The 15,611-nt window shown below is 46.6% G+C and overlaps 2 protein-coding genes across 7 annotated transcripts in view; one reads left to right on the top strand and one right to left on the bottom strand.

Annotated features, from left to right (window-relative positions):
* The first annotated feature begins 45 nt into the window (after nt 1–45).
* On the top strand, nt 46–9,339 carry LOC8035928 (F-box only protein 9). 2 transcript variants are annotated; one of them, XM_029985936.4, is made up of 13 exons: nt 46–169; nt 1,153–1,296; nt 1,390–1,447; nt 1,527–1,607; nt 1,696–1,723; nt 1,960–2,071; nt 2,190–2,291; nt 2,378–2,439; nt 2,788–2,873; nt 3,319–3,435; nt 4,025–4,269; nt 5,422–5,498; nt 8,240–9,339. In XM_029985936.4, the coding sequence occupies exons 1-13, from the start codon at nt 167–169 to the stop codon at nt 8,346–8,348; spliced, it is 1,224 nt and encodes a 407-aa protein (XP_029841796.3). In that variant the 5' UTR covers nt 46–166; the 3' UTR covers nt 8,349–9,339. The 2 variants fall into 2 exon arrangements, with proteins under 2 accessions (XP_029841796.3, XP_040355273.2); XM_040499339.2 differs by having other exon boundaries at nt 48–169; nt 1,153–1,447.
* Nucleotides 9,340–11,510: 2,171 nt separating this feature from the next.
* Nucleotides 11,511–15,611, bottom strand: part of LOC8035929 (phosphatidylinositol 4-kinase beta) — a 32,241-nt gene continuing 28,140 nt past the window's right edge. For all 5 annotated transcript variants that reach the window (XM_029985938.4, XM_029985940.4, XM_029985941.4 and 2 more), the window contains one exon: nt 11,511–15,152. In XM_029985938.4, the coding sequence (XP_029841798.3) occupies nt 14,844–15,152 (309 nt within the window). In that variant the 3' untranslated portion in view covers nt 11,511–14,843. The remainder of the gene's footprint in view (nt 15,153–15,611) is intronic.

Here is a 15,611-nt window from a genome sequence, read left to right as displayed (position 1 = left end):
AAGTAGCGCCAACTGGCGCCAACAGCGCCCCTGCTCTTTTGCGAAGAACGAAGAGCACTTCTTCAGAAGCATGGCGGCTGCTGTGAAGGCACGACGTTACCGAAATTGTGTCCTTCGCTTCAACTCTGACCGAGAGTGTATCGCCTGAATATATTGGTAGCACAAAATGGTAGGGATCTTTCCCATGTGACCGACTTTTTGGAAACTACCTGCTGTCTGCGTCAAGCACGTAATGTCCAATTGATCGCGGGGTGGTTACTCGTCGAGTGTTTTCGCAGTTGCGATCGATGGTAACATACCGTGGAGTCTTTCTGCAGATTGACGAAAAGTGATTCGTCTACAATCAGCTAGGAAATTACTGTGTTGCGTGACGATGCGCTTGGTTTCGGATTGTTGTCAGTGCGGCCTTACTGCGCGGTAGGTAAATGGCCCAGCGCTTGCGTGTGTGCAGTCTGGCATTGCGCGCTAAGCAATCAATATTCGCTTTATCAACACGCACTCATCGTGACGAAAAGTAAAGTAAGTCGCTCTACCTGATTAAGACAGCTGTAAAGGGGCGTGCTTCGCTAAGGTTCGATGCTAGTTTGTCAAAGAAGTGGAGTAATAGGTATACTAGTGAACGTTGCAGCATGCATGCAGTATAAACAATCCCAGGGTCAGCTTAACCAAAATAACTTGTTAATGAGCAGTGTCGTTTGTTGCATTCTGCAACTCAGCCTTGAGAGTCTAACCTGAGATCAATGTAGAATAAAAAAATGTTTGCTTGAAACTGGAGAAAGGAGGTATTAAATGGCATTCTTTGGGAAATTGCTTTGACAGTGTGTTGTCAAGAGCCTTCAGTGTGCTACAGTGCAAAGCTAGGCTCAAACCACGCAAAACTTTTTTTTATTAGTTTGGAGTATGCCAGCGCAGAGAGGCATTTCTAAGTTGGATGGGCTGGTGCCTATATTCAGTCGCATAGAGTTGGGTACAAACGGATAGCAGTTCAAATGAAACTTTCCAAGTGCAATCTCCTCCAAACAGATCTTGGCAAAATGGTTGCCAATCGATAGGCATTGGCGATACGACTCTGCCATGCAACGCGTCATTTTACATTTCCACTCGCGCACCTCCTATTGCCGGTTGCAAATCCCACACCGCTCTGATACGCAGGACAATCAGCCATCTACCGTAAAGTCGTCCACTCCCAGCAACAACCAGAGTGGAGTGGACAATGCTGACAGCGCAGCGGAGGAAGGAGAGGACGAAGAGGCGTCCTCCCACAACTCCGAGAAAGAGTTGCGGCTGTTCGAAAAGGCAAGTTCGTCAATGCCTTGGCATAAAACACGCGTGTCGCAAAGGTTGGAGCGATTGGCCGCAATACTGATGTCTTCTGTTTTTCCAATACAGGCAAAGCAACTCTACCTGAAAGGAGTCCTGGCTGAGAGATCCGGTCGCATGTACGACGGTTAGTGTACCCAGCCGTCGGGTCCATGGAAGCTTCTTTCCCGAGAGGCCGCGACTGACGTTTGGTGTCTTGTTTCCAGCCATCTCGTACTACAGGCAGGCCCTGCAAAAGGTGCCGGACATTGAGTTCCGTCTGACAGACAGCTCCGTGTGGTCTTTTGGTACGTATTGGAATCCTCGCACTCAAGTTTGTTACATTCACAATGAAGTGGCTGTCTTGTGAGTGTGCAAATTTTCCACATTTTACAGATGAAGAAAGTGACAGTTCAGATGTGGAGTAAGTATCTAGTGGAAATAAAGCAAATCATTATCCAAATTGCAAGATGTAAAAGAAGGCGGGAACTCGGAACTCCCTGTTTGGAGTGACCTGCCCCAACTTGTTGAAAAGGCAGCATGTCAAAGGACGGTTGTTCTTTCAGTATCAATGTTATTGATTAAGCACATCCTCTTTTCACCTTTAAAATTCCTTTGCCATTTCCATTAACCACCGTGTTCTTCATTCCTTGTCCTCAGCTGCAAAACCGAAGAGTCGCCCTGCAGCGACGATGATATGTTGCCTCTCCATCACCGCATCAGAGTTAAACATCCGTCGGCGGACATTTGCAACGTGGCCTGCGAACAAAGAGTATGCAGTTTCGAGTTGCCGTTGATGCACTTGGCGACCAAAATGTCCTTCGACACGTGTGTTGGCTCTTTCTACTGGCGGTTTTTCTTACGGCACACAATCTGCGTGTTTGTCGCAGGCTACACATCTCTCCGACCTTCCGAGGGAGGTGTTCATGTACATCCTACGATGGGTGGTGTCTTCGGAGCTGGACGTTCTGTCCTTGGAATCTGTGTCCAGGGTAGTTCCCCCATCAACATGCTCGGCATTTTCTTCGCTTCTTCGCACGCTTTACTGCGGTCAGTCCTAAAGCTATCACATTTGCAGGTGTGTCGTGGCTTCTACCTGTGTGCCAGGGACCCCGAGTTGTGGCATCTGGTGTGCGCGAGGTAATTTTGGCAGAGGAAAGAGTTTGCAACACTATTTGCATGTGTGTGATCTTCACATGGCACGAAAAAGTGCCGAAACGAGAATTTCAAACCAGGACTTTGAATTTGCAAGCTTATTATCTAGTGCGAGTTGTGTAGAGAAACAAACAAAACAAGTGGTTGTATTATCCAAGTCAATAACAGTTTGAGCAGTTGCAGAATATGCACGAAGAGGAGAGGAGGTGCCTGCATTAAAATTGTTTTCTCATTGTTTAACTTGCAATGCAATTGCGTGGTGCAATTAGAAAATGGCATCGACATGTTCACTTTGTCTCGATCAAAGTTTTCGTCCCCAAAATTCCCTCGCAGAACCTGGGGCAGAGATTGCGGTCAGCTCCTTCGATATCAAAGCTGGCGGGAGATGTACATCTACCGGCCACGTATCTGTTACAACGGTGAGTGCTAGTGTAGTGCACAGGTAGCTCAAGTAAAGCAAAATATTTGGCATACCCGAGTGATTGAGGAGGGCTGGAGGCGAGATCTGTGCATGCCTCGGGTTCATGAAAAAGGATGGGCTGCAATTTGAGACGATTAGGTAGAAATGCGGCTGTACCTGAAGTGCTGCAGGCAGTTCGTAAGAACAGGATGTGGCTAAAATCATGCTAACTTCAGCTTTTGAAATGGATCCATGCCACTTTTTGTTGTAAACAACAAGCTCGCCTCCATATCGCTTTCTTGAGGAATATATCCGCCTTGCCTGCAGGCGTTCAATTGTGTAAAGATAATACGAGACATTTTTTTTGTATCTGTTTCCTTGGCTTCTTGGAATTTTTTTGTTTTGTTTTGTATTTTTTCCTTTTCAAATGTGTAGTTTCACAATGTTTTTCTTTTTTTGTTCAGGTGTCTACATCAACAAGACGACGTACGTCCGTCACGGAGAGTCGTCCTTCCAGGACTCGAGCTACCGGCCCTGCTTTTTGGTGGAATATTTTCGTTATCTGCGTTTTTTTCCTGAAGGTAATGCCCATGGATACATTTTTTAAAGTTTTTGTTCACTTAAACGAAGACACTCATTATCTTATGTTGCAGTATAAGTATACTACGAGCATGTGGTTTCGCCAAAGGTCTCGTTCGCATGCATCCTCGTGTGCAAAGGAGGCACTAAACAAAGTCACACGCTCGCTTAATTGTTTTACACTAAGGATGAAATGGAGTGTAGATCCACATATTCCACCAAAAACAAACCAAGCCAAATTAGTTTTTTTGTGTTTAGACAGCGTAAAGTCGGTCTGCCTTTGAGGCAAGTTGACTGTAGTTGAGACAAGAAATTCAGCTAGTGCGGTACGACTTGTAGCCTGGAGGTGGTCGACGTGCATCGCGCAGTAGTGATACTACACGACCGCACGCCGGTACAACGCTTATCCAGATCGAAATAGGCAGGGGTGTGGATTGAAGCCAGGATCCCTGCGCTCTGCAGTGCAAACTTCGCTCCATGTGCTCCGAGCTGAGGCGTGCCAAAACACTCGGCCACCAATATCCCCACCAAAAATGAGGGAGCCTTGCTGCGAGGTCCTCGTGAGACCCCTTTGGTTTCTACTGCACGCAGGTGCTGTGCTGATGCTGACGACTCCGGACAACCCGTACCTGTCCCTGGGCAAGCTGAGGTCCCGGAGGCCTCTGTACTCGTCGGTGCTGACGGGCAAGTTCTGGCTCGAGGGCACCAAGCTCAGGGCCGTGCTCAAGAAGGCCGCCAGCGCCAAGGGCACCGGCCGCTCGGCCAACAGCAGTCACCGACGCAGCAGGCCGCTGGTGCTGGACCAGCAGCCGCATCCGGAACAGGTCTTCCACATGGTTGGTATCTTCCTCGACGTCTGGAAACGTTTTGTTTTGCAGAATGAAACAAGTGCAAATTTGACTTGCTGGAGGGACGACTGGGCTTTTCCACCAACAATTTTGGGACTCTGGGATTGGGGGGTGGGGTTTTGGAGGCTCTGTTAAGGGACTGTAAGTAATTAAAATACAATGTAAGAATGCGAGGGAGCTGGTGAAGGTGTGAAACTTTTGAACTCAGAAGGATGGGAATAGAACTTAAGCTATGTCCAGGAGTCGAGTGACATGGGAGCCGTTGCTTGCAAGTCTAAGAGACCCTGAAAGTCCGGATATTATCGCTTTTTATGTCGAATTTTACCATATTTGGAATACAGCAACTTTAAGCTCTGAATATTGAAAACGGAAATAACTGTTGGACACTGTGGTACAAAATAAACTTTTACAGAACACCCTCAGAATTTTGCCAACAATAAACTCCAGAAGCACAGAACCCAAGTTGTTAGCCATCTTTCTTCTTAGCAGGTGGCTAGTGCGTCGTTTGTTGCAGCATAGGGGTTCAGGCATATGAAACCAAGCTGAATGCTGAATCCTAAGCTGCTTAAGTGTACAATAACCCTGGCCATGTCATAATTTTTAAAAAGAATTATAAATGTTTACAAATTTATGTATCGCGAAGTTAGAGCGCAGCTCTTAAAGAGGAGGAGGCGAGGGTATGCCCCTCCTCTTCCTCCATACTCTCTACTACTCGTCCTCCCGTTCTTCCCTCGTCCTCTCCCCTCCTTCTCCTTCCATCCTCCTCTGCCCTACTCTTTTCTTCCCCTTGCTCTTCTCCCCTCCTCCTCTTGCATACCCTCCCTCCTTCCAGTTTGCCGTCTAAATTTAGCGGGAAAATTGATTTCACATGACCTCAACAGCAATTCAATTCCTCGCTAAATTTAGCGGGGAAACTGAATTGGTGTTGAGGTCACATGACGACCATTTTCCCGCTAAATTTAGTGCGGTTACGCCGACGCCGACAAACACGGAAAGGGGCGCCTAACAGCTGCGCTTTAAAATGCAACCATACTGTTTTGAGCAGACAGTAGTAAAACAGTGTACAAGATCTATAGAGTAGGACAATGTAAATGAGTGCAGAGTTTTCCAGCTGCCGCTTATTCTTTCGTTGTTTGTCAGGAACTGGAGTTGAGGGCTGTTCGTGGTCGTCCCAACATCCAGTTGGCTTGGAGGAGCTACGCCATTCACACCTTCTGGTCAGTAGCGCCACGGGATGTCTTGATCAAACTTTGGTTTTCAGATGGGGCAAAGGGAAGGGCAGATTTAGAGGGTGGTGGGGTGACTGCCCCCCTTTAAGCTCTTCAAGGTCAACTTTTTAATGTGAAAGCATTAGCTGCCCCATGAAGCGAGCCGACGTTATCAGGTTTGTAACCTGTCAACTTGTCACCACAGTTCATGATTTTGCCGCTACTTTGGAAAAATCTGGTCAGGTCGATAATATTTTTTTGGACTTTAGCAAGGCCTTTGATAAAGTTCCACACGGCAAACTTCTGTATAAATTAGAGTGTCTTGGAATACCGTCTGAGATTATCAATTGGATAGGTTCATACTTGTCTGATCGCAGCCAGTTTATCGACATTGGTGGTCATGCTTTCGGTATTCTGGGTGTTTCCTCGGGTGTTCCTCAGGGCAGTGTGCTTGGCCCATTGTTGTTTTTAACTTATATAAATGTAATTGTCTCAGTTGTTAGCCCAGATGTAAATATTCGTTTATTCGCCGATGATTGTATTTTGTTCAAAAGGATATCCACAGTTGCCGACAAAATATCACTGAATTCTTCCCTTGCCTCTATCTGCAATTGGTGCCGCTCATGGAAAATGCAGCTAAATTTTACGAAAACAGTTCATTTACTTATAACAAGAAAAGTGATGCCACTGAAGTTCTCTTATCAATTAAACAATGATGTAATATCTGATGTGACTGAATACAAATATCTCGGCGTAACCATATCCCACAATTTCCGTTGGTCACAACACATTCAAAACATCTGTTCCTCCGCTTCTCGTAAATTGGGCTTGTTACGTCGGAAACTTAGAAGCGCTGCCCTTTCCATTAAATTACAAGCATATAACTCCTTGGTCCGACTGAAGTTAGAATATGCTGGCATAGTATGGGACCCGAATACCAAAAAGGATGCGTCACAGCTTGAGATGGTTCAGAGGAGAGCTATTCGTTTGATCTATGGAAAGTATAATCGGCTAGATTCCCCATCTTCATTGATGATAGCAAACAATATATCATCACTCCAGCATCGTCAAAAAATTGCGAGACTAAAATTTTTGTATTTGCTTTATCATAACAGACTTCGCATTGAATCAAGTCTATATTTATCCCCATCATCATCTAGGGAAATGAGGCACCATCATCAGTATTCCCTAGTAGCACTATTCGCTCGAACTAACATTTTTAAGTATTCCTTTTTCCCACGCACTATTACGGAGTGGAACGCCCTCCCTCGTGACATTTTTTTTGCCCCCGACTTCAATGGTGCTCTTGAGAGTCACACCTTGTGATTGTTCTCCTTTCCTGGTGTTTGTACATGCATTTTTTTATTGTATATTAGGCATTGATTATGGAATGTTTATTATGCTGATGGCGTTCATATGTATATATGTCGTTGTACAAGCAACACATATGATTGCCATGTGTTTCTTGTTTCTCATATGTATAGTTTTGTTTTTTGTATGTACCCCACATCTGCAGGGGCCTGTTCAAGGTCTGCAGTATGTCTAAATAAAAAAAAATAAAAAAATAGACCGCACCAAACGGCACCTTAAATCCTTTCTCTAAGTGAAGCCAGCACCCAGCTATGAAACCATTCGAAAGGCCTAGCCAAACGGCACCTAGTTTCCCTGATCCCAAAGGATCGGAGTAAAGCTGATGGATTTCGGCTTCAGTCCCATTGACTGGCGCACGTTGATGAGGCTTTCATTGGCCGCTGTGCGTCAGTTTCAATGACCACCACCCCATGGCATTGCGTGTCCATCAGCGCGCCAATAACACGAAATGTTTAAGGTCAGAGCAACGAGGAGGGGGCGCGCTCTGCCGTCGACACAAATTCGCTGCAGACGAAATAAGGGAGCGGAAGAATGACCTGCATGCTTTCGCATTCACAACTCATAAGAAGTGCTTAGGCGTACCTTGAGCCTTTTTTTTAAATCATTGATATGCACCAGCCAAAAGTTTTGTTTTTGGTGACATAGCAAATATGGAGTCAACAAAATAGATCTGGGCAACGGTTTGGCCGTAACGTCATATCTCAGCAGACTCCTCCCCCCCCCCCCCCCCCTGCCAGCCGAATGCCTACCGCCCCTGGGCAAAGGTGCACAGAAATCCAGCTTATATGCATTCGTTACAATGCTTTCTGGACTCAGCACTGTGGCGAGATTGCTTTCCTGTGGCCACCCAAGTTTTTCAGATCTACTCAGAAAACAATGCCCATTCGCAGAGCGTACTAAAATAAGTGGAGTGGTGCAAACTGGCGGTTCACCGATGCACTAGACGTAGGTGCACGAGCTACAAAACAACAGTGGCACTGCCTTCAGTGTCTGCTTACAAAGGAGCGTTCACCTCATATTAATGGCAAAAATTGGTGCACAGCAGCAAACCCATTTCTGCAATAGTCGTGAATTGAGATCGGCGCGTTTTCCGCTTGCCAAGCATGTGCCGGATCTTCGTCGCACTAAGACACCCATCTATTGAAAAGGTTCACGTTCTAAAGCATGCCACGGCACACACGATGCATTGAATCACACATACAAATTGACGACGGCAACTCCATTTCCTTTTGCACGCATCTTCTCAGCCTCTCATTCGAGTATCTGTTTGGTCACAAGACCGTCCCCTTCCTGTACACAGTGATTCGTTGTAGAGCCAAGTTCCTGGGATGGAGCATTGCAAAAGTTCCTCGTGCCCTTTCCTTCTCTCCAATGTGCAGGTCGGGACAAGAGACTGTGGCCAAGTTCGACCTGACAGCCAATGCCTTCCCTCCCCTCTGGTTCTCCAGGGTCAAAAGCTTCACATCCGTTTCAGAGTGTCCACTGTGATCACGATGCCGGGCAAATGTGCAAGTCCGAACTATCGCCACAGTTGCTTCCCCGCAGAGGCAGAACAAGACTTGTAGGCGAGAGCATTATGTAGAGCAGATGCCATCGCTTCTTCCCTTTGCTTTGTGGTGTTTCCGTGGCTGCCTTCAAAGTATATATCGTTGGTTTGTTGTTTTATGGAGGAAAGTTTATGTGGGCACTACATATAGTGGTCGATAGTTTGTTAAGGGGTATTTACACGGGGGAGATATCCCTTCCCTTTGCTTCCCAGTGTGCGCATCACACAGTAACGCCATGCCTTTGCACAGAGCCATGCTGACATAGACATCCCATGGGGATGGGGAAGCTTTTGCGCGGGCTCGGGCTACACAAACGGTCCCTGCCTTGGCGGAGGATCTCATAGCAATTGGCGGTATTTTGTTCACGTGTCTGGCAACTCTATAGATTTTGCTGTGTGATACCAGCGGTGGCATCACCTAACTTGTCGTGGCTTGCGCTGTTGCAAATGTCGTCCCAGACACCCGAAGGAGTCTTCAATATTCATCAATGCCGTCCTCAAGCCGCTCCTCGTATAACTGGTTTTGGATTCTGCGTTCTGTGTTGCATCCACCCATTCAAGTAGCACCTTTTTTTCTAGCAGGAAGCAGTTTGTCGTCTTGTGTATCTAACAGCGCCGCCGTCACCATCGTGTATTGCTGTTTCATGTACGCCTCCATTTTTCTACCCTCGTTAGCATGCACTGAGCCCCGTTGTCGACAGTGCGACCGCTAAATGCGTCCGATAACACTGACGTCCCTCTCGGCTCCCCGCCGTTCGTGTGAATGGCTGGAGTCGGGAAGGGAGTCCCGCTGGTTAGGCAGATCACCGACGTCGCACGCAACTCTACCCGAAAGCATCCCCCGTGTGAATGCCCCTTTAGAAACAGTGTAGGACTGTTGCTGTAAAATCCATGAAATAAACAATGGGGCGTCTGTACGGGATGCATCTTGCACTCGACTGCTGTGAAAAGAAAAAAAATTGTAGAGCTCTTCCATTTCACATGAAGATGGAGGACCAGCGAAGCTGTCATCTTCACGTCTAGGACGATGCCTAGAGGATAGCATCTAGGACGACCTCTAGAAATTATAACTAGGGATCAGGACCTATCTAATAATGCCAAGGAAAGCTGACTCACACTGGCTGCCCCGTTTTTATTTATTCATACTTGCCACGACCAGTGGGAAGTTTTCTGGCAAAATGTGAGCACACATTTTAGAGCGCAGCTCTTAGGTGCCCGTTTCCGGCTTGAGCGGCGTCGCCGTCGGCGTAACCAAGGTCACGTGACCCCTTCCAAGGTCACCTCAAGGTCACGTGCCCCCCCCCCCCCCCCCCCCCCCCCCCCGAGTTTTGTTGAGGGGAGGAGGAGGGGTCTACCCTTCCCTCCTCCTCCTCCTCAAGAGCTGCGCTCCAATTCGGCGTTACAGGGAGTTGTAAACGGCTTCCACTTTTTTCCCAGACCCTACCGTACAACAGCTTTGCTGTAGAAACGGTTGCGCTGGATAACCCACAAACAGGTGAAAAAGCTGTGCACAGGGAGACCAAGCAAGGTTGATAAAATGGTCATCCAAGTCGAGCTGTTTCGCACGGCTAGCTCGATTGCAGGGTCGGCGATTTCTCACATTCTACTCCTGACCAGCACATTCAAGTAGAACTCAAAGAATGAGTTCCTGTACTAACTTTGAGCATTAGAGCTTGGATACTGCAGCATCTTTTGCGAGCAGAAAGTTAGATAGTGCAGAAATAACAGCAGGAGGTCCATTCGGTATATGCACAGAGGCACCCTGCTCGGAGCTGTTTCATTTGTAGAGTACCTATAAAAATCTACAAACCCCTTGTGTTTACAAACGAGAGCGGTCTCTTGCCTCCCAGCAATTCTTTTTCATCACACCTTCAAAGCTTGTTCCTGTTCTAGGATGATGAAGTGCTGCAGAAACGTCTGGAGATTCATGCTCCACAGCCTTGGATTGGCTCCGATTGCCAGCCACAGCAGGTATCTGCTGTGGCTGGACGTAAGGTGAAACAGAGTATAGCAAGGTCCCTTTGCAGTGCTATTCAGCATGTATTATTGTGGAATGTTCTTTGGTCACTTGCTCAGCATTTTGTAAAGCCCAAGCAACCGCCAATTGGTTGACGAGGGGAGAGCAGGAACGAACGAAGCTGTTTGGCTAACGGGGAGAGGTCACATGGCTAGAGGTGGGCGAGGTGGACGTGTTCAAGTGATTGAGCGAGGGCACTCCGACTGAGGAGTGATGTACTGCACCATCCCGGGAACTGCTACAAGTGTGCATGGTATGCACCAAGTTATCTCACGAAGAGCGCCGTTAACCTAAGCACTTAGCTGCTCGGAAACTTGGTGATGATCGACGTGAACAAACATGTTAGATGTTGTTCGAGTACTAGAGACCGATCCCACCAGACACGGACTAACATCAACATGCTTAACTAGTAGGTAACAACTGAGCAAGTAAACCCGAACGTTTCACATATGCAATACAATTGTCTAGCAATTTTCCACACATTTTTATGTGATCATTCGTCTTGCAGGAATACCCATAAACCTCCAACAAATATCTCACAAACCGATCCTTTAGCGATGCACCAGGAGAACCGGTGATAAAATATTTCACGAATGCTCCAGAGAGCAGCGTTAGGATGGGGATTGCTTGTCCACCCCTATTGTGGGGACACAAATGAAACGGCACCTAACATCATGGATCTGAAGAGATTTCCTAGTTGGGAAAACTAGATGGCAACGCATGAATCGGTGCACTTGGAGCTTGCTGTCAGCTTGTGCTGGGCAGTGGAATGCAGGTTTACCTCGGACAGCGTCGAAACAAACTATACTTCGTTTAAGTCCTTGTTAGACCAGCCAACCATTGGTCTTGCACGTGATCAGGTTCTCGGCATATATTCGTGTGCAGAGAGTGAGGTCAGGCGACAAAAGACTGGCGATTGGTTGGGTTAGATGAGCGCATAGCTTCCATTGCCCCATTAGTTTAATGATGAACAGTGTAGTATTGTGCTCCATTTGTCGAGTTGTGTTCAGTGCTATAAAGGATAGAAGATCGCATGCGCTTGGTTGGCATAAAGGAGCTATTCTCTGCTCAGTGATAAAACCACCAGTAGGAAAAAGTTTTGTATTTTTTTAATGGCTTTATATTACAGTTTACATAGCAACACGTTCAAGTTGTGTTAGTTTTGCATTGATAGTAGAGCAGCATCTTTGTACCCCATTCCAGCAGCAGTGAGTGACTCTGAGAGACGATCTTCGAAACTTGCCCATCAAACACATACTTCATCCCTACAAAGCTTGCAGGCTGGCCAGGACATTTAGCAAATAGGTGGTCCCCTAAAAACGCTAGGGCATCGCTCCACGTGCACACCACGAGCGTAAAAAAGGGAAATTTACATGCAGCCATGACGACCTTTGTCAGTCGCTAGTACCGAAACCGTCTCCTTTTACAAAAAGATTTATCGTATACGGGCAAGTGGAACATGTCTATAAAAACGCTTGCTAGTTTATGTACACGTTACGAAGAAAAGCATGAAAAAATAGCATTAGTATTTACATGTTTCTGCAAGGGGGAGTACTGTCACTCCCCTGGATTTGCTCACGTGTCCCCGGTAATCAAGTTGGGAGGAATGGTTAGGTACCTTGCATTCTGAATTTTTTTTTCTTTATTATAACTGATTATTTTAAAACTTTCTTTGAACCAAGACTAGAACCATCCGCAAAAAAAACCAATGTTTCGGAGCGTGCCGAGACCCAAACCATATATGCACTTCTCCAGAGTGAAATTTCGCGTGCCTCGATTGCACTTTATTTTCCAGATTAAATGTTACGGTCAATGTGCAAGGAAAAGAAAGCTCCAAGTTGCTTGAACAAGGAAACAGTTTGTGACAATAAATCTCGAGGGTTTAAATTTTTTTTTTTTATCCTGCATACAAGGTGACAAGAACACCAGGATGCCACGAGTTAGAAGAAACATCCTATGTACACATTTCAATGGGTTCCAAGAAACAAAGGCCCACAAAAAAACAAGACAAACGCTGTACAAGAACCCACAAACCGAGAAAGGTCCCAGGTCAGTTTTCAAACAAGTGTGCTCCTGTAGGCACTGGAAGTAACTCGAGGTCGGGTTTAAACGCAAACACCTACAGGATGTGCAGCGCAATTGTACAGTGCCAATGCTTGCTACTCTTGCTGGTTAAGGCATCTTTACGAGTTTTGTCTAGGTAGCAAAACCAGGTACCAGGGTTTTTATGTCTTTCTCTATACTACACAGCGAACCTGTTCAGAGCACCTCAAACAGTCTCGTCGCCGTACCACGCGTAACCGAGAAAAGGATCAAGCAAGATTTCTAGCAGCGACGGCTGTCGAGCAGAAAAACTCCCTTTTCTCAATGGCTCGCCGACTCGACGCTCTATCCTTCCCCCCAAAATGTGCATTATCACATACTTTCCACCAAAATGAGGAATGACCATTTCGGCGTAACCGAAAGGATTATGTTGCGACATCACATCTAATCTGCAAAGTACCAAAAGTGTCTGTTCACTCACGAAAACGGATTTCTGACCCAAAGTCAAGTGTTCCATGGAAACGATAAGTGTGAGTAGAAGAAATAAACCAGCACCAGCGAGTTAATGACAAAAGAAACAAGGTAGTACCAAGAACAGCTAAACAGACCAATGGCTCTTCATTCGCTACATACAATATGCCACGATACTGTTATACATATGTACGGGCCTGTACTGTGAAAAACCAGCTGGTATGCATTTTGATGTCGGTGCGTCTAAATCGAACCATAAAGAAAAAAAATTTGAGTGGACAAAAATTAAGAAAGCTCCATCAATAAAACTAGCGAATCATGAGAAAGCCGAAATGACGCCTGCAACCCTTCCGTCTCTGCAGCTACAGCTACGCCACACCTCTGGCTTTTGAGCAATCCTTCAAGATAAAGGCTATATACAGTACACAATGTAGCTATCCGCTGCCACACTACCAGCAACTGCATGGGTGGAAATTGGCCCGGATTGTTGCACGGCAAACAAGCCAGCGCATAGTGTATGAAAATGCATTTGGTGGTGTGGCAATCGGTTGGTTTCGGACGCCAACCCTGGGAAACACGGCTCTCCTCGGACGTTATAAATGCGCATGCAGCAAAAACAAAAACCAAGATGATTGGATAGCCTACAAGGCATGCCACCATATCAGTATTAAGGATTTTTTTTTTTTTTTTTTTTTTTTTAACATGAAGTGTTTTATTTTGGTGAATTCGGCCAATTCGTGTAAAATTAGGCAACTGTATTTACGAGGCAGTGGCGCACAGAGTTCTGCATTGTTTAGTCGATGCTCAAGAGGATTTTTTTTTCTTCTGCGACGAAACTATACAATGGTCTTAGTATGTACAGGGCCCAAGAGCTGAAGACTTGGCAGCATCTTGGTTCTACTGGATTGGGGCTGGTCCTCTAAACTGCCACCAACTCCATACTGTCTGGGGGTGATTGAGAGTCTGGCATAGTCCACTGCACAAACAAGCCCCATTTGGACAGCTTTTTTCTTTTTAACTAGTGCAATCAATCTGCATGACATCATCTAACATTGTTAAGACTCACAATCACGATTGTACGTCATCGTCAAGTGTACAATAGGCAAACAAGCGAAACTGAATGTAGTAGATTAAGCCGCGTTTTGCGACACCTCCGACAAATCGGAACTGAGATGAAGAAAAGCACTGTTCCATGCCCCAGCCTTGTTTCGGAGCGCCATAAAACGGCAAGTTTGCAAATATGACAGTACTACAAAAAGTATTCAAAAAATGTAAAAAAAGAAAAGAAAAAAGGTTTTCTATTGATTAACATAGGTGTTTAGGCCTCATCCAAGTGTTCGTAATTCTACCCCATAAGCTTTTGCGTCTCTTAAAAAAAAAAACCCATGCTAACCAATAACTCAAAACGTAACACGAGGTCGCGAGATTAAAAAGAAAAGAAGTAGACGCACCATGCAGTTTCACATCGTAGCACAAACTCTGCTTGGAAATGCCGAGTCACCAGTCTAGAAAGAAGAAAAAAAACCTCACCACATTCGTATAAAACATGAAATATGTATACATATATATATACACAATGTAAAGACAACTGGCACATTTCTAAGAAAAGAGTTAAAAAAAAAAAAAAAGGAAGAACGGGTGCGACAAGGGCCGAACCTGCAGTCACCGCGACGGACAAAAGAAAACCAAAGGAGCGCCTTATGTACAAGCTCGCGGTAGCCTCGAGTACCAGAGGACACGTGCACGCCTAAAAAAAGGAAAATAAAACGATTTCCGTCATCTTCCCCACTGGCCGAGAGAGCCGATTGACTCTCTCGGCTTCCAGACTTTTCGAGCAACGGATGGATGCCACAGCGTGCGGCATGGTGAAGCGTGAGAAGGTTTTTTTCAGCGGCACGCGGATGCCTCAAAGGATGCCGTTGGTGAAGTACTGGAAGTTGTCATAGAGCCTGGTAGTGAGAGAGTGCATGCTGCTCTCGACCAGGGTATCCACGAGCATCTGGAGCCGCTCGTCAGTGCAGCCCATGTGGAAGCGATCGCGGAGGGCTCGCACCGCGCTTGCTCCGTGCCACTGGAAGCACGGCAGCCGGGCGTTGGACTGCAGGATCTCAACGAGCGTGACAATGCGCTCGTGGTGCTTGCGTGCAGCCACCAGGCCCTGGAGAATCAGGATCTTGAAGTAGTTGAACATGTTCGAGTCCAGGCCGCCCATAACCTGCGAGGGAGGTCCGCGCGGAAGGAAGTGAGTGAGTGTAACGGGCGGACTGGTAATGGTGTAGTACCCTTCGTGTCAACATAATCTGGCAAGGGTGAAAGCTACTGCCTCCGTAAACCGGTCGGAGAAATGAAACAATGTGCACGACTGCTCTCCGCAGGAGTCTAATTTTGCGGTTTTACGCACCGGAGCGGCAGAAGACCGAGAATTAACTTCGGTCACCTAGGTGTCTTGGATAAGCAACCGAAATCTTCGTTGCATGGTGCAATCTCCACAATAAGCCTCAGTCAGATTGCAGGCACCTTGGAATGATCGAGGAAGCTGCCCCGAAGGAAAAGCGCACTGTCTCCAATGCTTTGCCTGGCGCGGACGAGTACGAGAAGCTAACGGGCCGAGCAATGAGCACATTCTTTCCGGTTATCCCATTCTAACTAGCCCGAGCACGCACGGGCACCGTGA

Source organism: Ixodes scapularis, unplaced genomic scaffold (genome assembly GCF_016920785.2).
Source record: "Ixodes scapularis isolate PalLabHiFi unplaced genomic scaffold, ASM1692078v2 PGA_scaffold2__306_contigs__length_199485367, whole genome shotgun sequence".
Taxonomy (NCBI): Eukaryota; Metazoa; Arthropoda; class Arachnida; order Ixodida; family Ixodidae; genus Ixodes; species Ixodes scapularis.
The sequence above is the reverse complement of the archived record's forward strand: the minus strand, read 5'-3'. Positions and strand labels throughout refer to the sequence as shown.

What these genes read in the sequence shown, in the direction of transcription:
- LOC8035928 (XM_040499339.2), top strand. An exon ending in ACGTGGCCTGCGAACAAAGA is followed by an intron (nt 2,072 to 2,189) that starts GTATGCAGTTTC and finishes TGTTTGTCGCAG; the next exon opens with GCTACACATCTCTCCGACCT. An exon ending in TCTGCGTTTTTTTCCTGAAG is followed by an intron (nt 3,436 to 4,024) that starts GTAATGCCCATG and finishes TACTGCACGCAG; the next exon opens with GTGCTGTGCTGATGCTGACG.